We start from the raw sequence: 5,000 nt of genomic DNA, 5'->3' as shown, positions 1-5,000 counted from the left end.
TTTGACTACTGCCCTTATGTTAGTGTCCTTGCAGTCTGCACATTTGAAGCCCGCTGGAAAGGTCACTAACAAGTGGCTTGTTCCTGATTATAGCCGCAGTGCCTTTACAGTGTTCTCTTTATCAGATGGCCTTTATCTAAACACTGCGGCTGGGCACTCCGCTTTCTATTATCATCAGTTTCGGAAGAAGTATTTAGACAATTAACTGAAAGTAAAAGTACTAGCTAATACCACACAGTATGCGCCACTACAAGTAAAAGTAATGTATTTAAAACGTTTAAAGTAAAAGTATGTATCAGCAAAATGTACTTAAAATAATATTAACATAATAAACTCAATCTTTCAAATAATAATCTGTAAATCCATTCTTGTTACAGGCCTGCTTCAGAGTGCTGTAAGAGTTTGGTTAGTATATGTTTTTATTATAAATATTTTTCCAGGTTTTCAGGCGGAAGTTTTGGAATATTCTTCCCAGTTTTAGATTTAATTATCATGGAAAATTCGCATTTATATTGAAATGTATATGGTTGCATGTTTGTACATATTTTTCAGTTGTCATTCTGTCTCTCCCTCTCTCTGCTGGTCTCTCCCTCTCTCTGCTGGTGTCTCTCTGTCTCTCCCTCTCTCTGCTGGTCTCTCCCTCTCTCTGCTGGTGTCTCTCTGTCTCTCCCTCTCTCTGCTGGTGTCTCTCTGTCTCTCCCTCTCTCTGCTGGTCTCTCCCTCTCTCTGCTGGTCTCTCTCTGTCTCTCCCTCTCTCTGCTGGTGTCTCTCTGTCTCTCCCTCTCTGGTGGTCTCTCTGTCTCTCCCTCTCTCTGCTGGTCTCTCTGTCTCTCCCTCTATCTGCTGGTCTCTCTCTGTCTCTCCCTCTCTCTGCTGGTCTCTCTCTGTCTCTCCCTCTCTCTGCTGGTGTCTCTCTGTCTCTCCCTCTCTCTGCTGGTCTCTCTCTGTCTCTCCCTCTCTCTGCTGGTGTCTCTCTGTCTCTCCCTCTCTCTGCTGGTCTCTCCCTCTCTCTGCTGGTCTCTCTCTGTCTCTCCCTCTCTCTGCTGGTGTCTCTCTGTCTCTCCCTCTCTCTGCTGGTCTCTCTCTGTCTCTCCCTCTCTCTGCTGGTGTCTCTCTGTCTCTCCCTCTCTCTGCTGGTCTCTCCCTCTCTCTGCTGGTCTCTCTCTGTCTCTCCCTCTCTCTGCTGGTGTCTCTCTGTCTCTCCCTCTCTCTGCTGGTCTCTCCCTCTCTCTGCTGGTCTCTCTCTGTCTCTCCCTCTCTCTGCTGGTGTCTCTCTGTCTCTCCCTCTCTCTGCTGGTCTCTCTCTGTCTCTCCCTCTCTCTGCTGGTGTCTCTCTGTCTCTCCCTCTCTCTGCTGGTCTCTCCCTCTCTCTGCCTGTCTCTCTCTGTCTCTCCCTCTCTCTGCTGGTCTCTTTCTGTCTCTCCCTCTCTCTGCCTGTCTCTCTCTGTCTCTCCCTCTCTGCTGGTCTCTCCCTCTCTCTGCTGGTCTCTCTCTGTCTCTCCCTCTCTCTGCTGGTCTCTCTCTGTCTCTCCCTCTCTCTGCTGGTCTCTCTCTGTCTCTCCCTCTCTCTGCTGGTCTCTCTCTGTCTCTCCCTCTGTCTTCTGGTCTCTCTCTGTCTCTCCCTCTCTCTGCTGGTCTCTCTCTGCTGGTCTCTCTCTGTCTCTCCCTCTCTCTGCTGGTCTCTCTCTGCTGGTCTCTCTCTGTCTCTCCCTCTCTCTGCTGGTCTCTCTCTGTCTCTCCCTCTGTCTGCTGGTCTCTCTCTGTCTCTCCCTCTCTCTGCTGGTCTCTCCCTCTCTCTGCTGGTCTCTTTCTGTCTCTCCCTCTCTCTGCTGGTGTCTCTCTGTCTCTCCCTCTCTCTGCTGGTCTCTCCCTCTCTCTGCTGGTGTCTCTCTGTCTCTCCCTCTCTCTGCCTGTCTCTCCCTCTCTCTGCCTGTCTCTCTCTGTCTCTCCCTCTCTCTGCTGGTCTCTCCCTCTCTCTGCTGGTCTCTTTCTGTCTCTCCCTCTCTCTGCTGCTCTCTCTCTCTGTCTCTCCCTCTCTCTGCTGGTCTCTCTCTGCTGGTCTCTCTCTGTCTCTCCCTCTCTCTGCTGGTCTCTCTCTCTGTCTCTCCCTCTCTCTGCTGGTCTCTCTCTGCTGGTCTCTCTCTGTCTCTCCCTCTCTCTGCTGGTCTCTCTCTGTCTCTCCCTCTCTCTGCTGGTCTCTGCCTGTCTCTCCCTCTCTCTGCCTGTCTCTCCCTCTCTCTCTCACTGTCTCTCCCTGTCTCTCCCTCTCTCTCACTGTCTTACCCTGTCTCTGCCTGTCTCTCCCTCTCTCTGCCTGTCTCTCCGTGTCTTACCCTGTGTCTGCTGATCTCTCTCTGTCTCTCCCTCTCTCTGCCTGTCTCTCCCTGTCTCTCCCTCTCTCTCCCTGTCTCTCCCTGTCTTACCCTGTCTTACCCTGTCTTACCCTGTGTCTGCTGATCTCTGCCGGTCCCTCAGTAGTCGGGTGGAGCTGTGAGCTGGACTGACTCAGACCAGAGTCATGGCCTCCGGCAAGAACAAGAACCAGACCTCTCTGGCTCTCCATAAAGTGATCATGGTGGGCAGCGGTGGAGTTGGGAAGTCCGCCCTCACCCTACAGTTCATGTACGACGAGGTGAGACTCCAGACACTACATTTCCCATGATCCCTCGCTGCCTCTGCTTCCTGTCACATAATCAACTTCTCTGTCCCAAGGGGGTAAGCTTCTCTTCAGAGCTCGTAGCTCCTATGGAGCCCTTTTGATGCTACCAAGCCATCACCTCCCGTTAGCATCCCATTGACTCCCATTCATTCTGACGTCACTTTGACAGAGAATAACTTTACATCTGAAGCGTTTAAAGACTCTATTTGTCCGTTGTTTATTTCTAAAGAAACACGACAATGTATAAAAGGCTCCATTACCTTGTAGCTCACGTTATGGCTCCGTAGCAGACGCTTTTATAACAATAGGCTAACGATTGGGTCATAACCACGAGACTTACTGTCACCCAGTAGAGGAATTACCGTATAGTACAGGAGAAGCTCACAGGCAGTTTGGACTTCCATTAGCTGTTTAGGTTTAATTACTAGGGCTGCTCCCTCTTAGTTAATTAGTCGACTAATCGGTGGTTTTGGTCTTAGTCATCTTAGATCTCTTTAGTCCATTAGTCATGTCTGATGCTTTTTTCATGCTGAATGACTTATTTCCAAGAAACGTACGAGCACATCTCTGGTAAACACAAGAATTAGAGTGGTGCTTTTGCACGACTCTTTGTAGAGAAACTCTGATTTACAGATCTGTCGATTAAATCAACTAATCGATCAGTCGATACAGTTGAATGAGTGTTAGTCGACTAAGAAGTTCTTCAATCGAACACAGCCCTATTAATTACTAATGTTAACTATCATGTTAGTGATCAGTAATTAGCCTGTGTCTATGTTATCTCCTTACATATACCTACACTCTCCGTCTCTGTAAGATTGGGAATGATTGAGATTTCTCTCGGCACAGCTACCAGAAGACTTCACACTTTCAGACACGTTGCTCACGTCACATCTACGTCTTCAAGCTCAGTTGGAGGCTGCTCAGTAACACTCAGCCAGCACCGGGAAAGAGACTTCTGATATCCTCCACTGGTCTCCACTAGTGCTGCCACCTCTTAGTCGATTAGTCGACTAATCGGTCGTTTTGGTCTTAGTCGACTAAGATTTCTTTAGTCGATTAGTCATTTTTTTATGCTTATTCATGCTTAATTACTCATTTCCAAGAAACTTCTGAGCACATTTATGGTAAACACAAGATTTAAAGTGGTGCTTTTGCAGGATTAATTGTGGAGAAACTCAGTTTTACAGATGGTTAATTAACTACATTTATATTGTTCTTTTCTAGTCTTAACCACCTCTCAAAGAGCACAGCTCTGTCAATTAAATCAACTAATCGATTAGTCGACTAAATGCTATAAGGGTTAGTCGACTAAGAATATCTTTAGTCGAGGACAGCCCTAGTCTCCACCCAGAGACACAGGATCTGGTGGTCCATTCTTATATATATACTGTCTATACTCTGTCCCTGCCCAGTTTGTGGAGGACTACGAGCCCACCAAGGCCGACAGCTACAGGAAGAAGGTGGTGCTGGATGGTGAGGATGTTCAAATCGATATCCTGGACACGGCGGGGCAGGAGGACTACGCCGCCATCAGAGACAACTACTTCCGCAGCGGAGAGGGCTTCCTGCTGCTGTTCTCCATCACCGAGCACGAGTCCTTCACAGCCACGTCGGAGTTCAGGTGCGTGGATGCTTTGGGTTTTTTTTATTTCACAATGGGCTGCAACAAATCTGCTCAGGAAATCTGCAAGTTAAAGTTTCCCCATGTTTCTGTTTCAAAGGGATTGAAAAAAGCTCAAAAAAATTCATTGTTGAAAACCTGGCGGCAGTGGGTGCGCACACACACACACACACAAACACACACACACACACACACACACACACACACACACACACACACACACAGACCCACAGAAGCAGATAAACAGACACACACAGACTCACACACACGCATGCACACAGACAGACACACACACACACACACAGACTCACATGCACACACACACACACACACACACACACAGATCCACAGAAGCAGATCGACAGACACACACAGAAACAGACACACACACACACGCACGCACATACAGACACACACACACACAGACTCAAACGCACACACACACACACACACACTCACACAGAAACAGACAGACACATGCACACACACACAGACGCACACACACTCTCTCACACACACACACACACACACACACACACACACACACACACACAAAGACTCACATACACACAAACACACAGAAACAGACTCACTCACACACTCTCTCACACACACACACACACGCACGCACGCACGCACACACACGCACACAGAAACAGACTCACACACTCACACACCCAAACACACACACAGAGAAACAGACACTCTCTCACACGC

General features: G+C 48.5%; 1 protein-coding gene across 3 annotated transcripts in view; it reads left to right on the top strand.

Moving 5' to 3' along the window:
- LOC114551027 (ras-related protein ralB-A) overlaps positions 1 to 5,000 on the top strand; it is an 11,648-nt gene that overhangs the window by 559 nt on the left and 6,089 nt on the right. Inside the window, exons 2-4 of one of the 3 annotated variants that reach the window (XM_028572117.1) lie at positions 378 to 405; positions 2,479 to 2,632; positions 4,075 to 4,283. In XM_028572117.1, the coding sequence (XP_028427918.1) occupies positions 2,519 to 2,632; positions 4,075 to 4,283 (323 nt within the window). In that variant the 5' untranslated portion in view covers positions 378 to 405; positions 2,479 to 2,518. Of the gene's footprint in view, positions 1 to 377; positions 406 to 2,475; positions 2,633 to 4,074; positions 4,284 to 5,000 lie in introns of all 3 variants that reach the window. The other 2 variants (XM_028572116.1, XM_028572118.1) reach the window with 2 other exon arrangements.

The sequence above is a fragment of the Perca flavescens genome, chromosome 24 (assembly GCF_004354835.1).
Source record: "Perca flavescens isolate YP-PL-M2 chromosome 24, PFLA_1.0, whole genome shotgun sequence".
In the NCBI taxonomy this organism is placed as follows: domain Eukaryota; kingdom Metazoa; phylum Chordata; class Actinopteri; order Perciformes; family Percidae; genus Perca; species Perca flavescens.
Note: the sequence above shows the minus strand (reverse complement) of the source record. Positions and strands in the feature narration are given on the sequence as shown.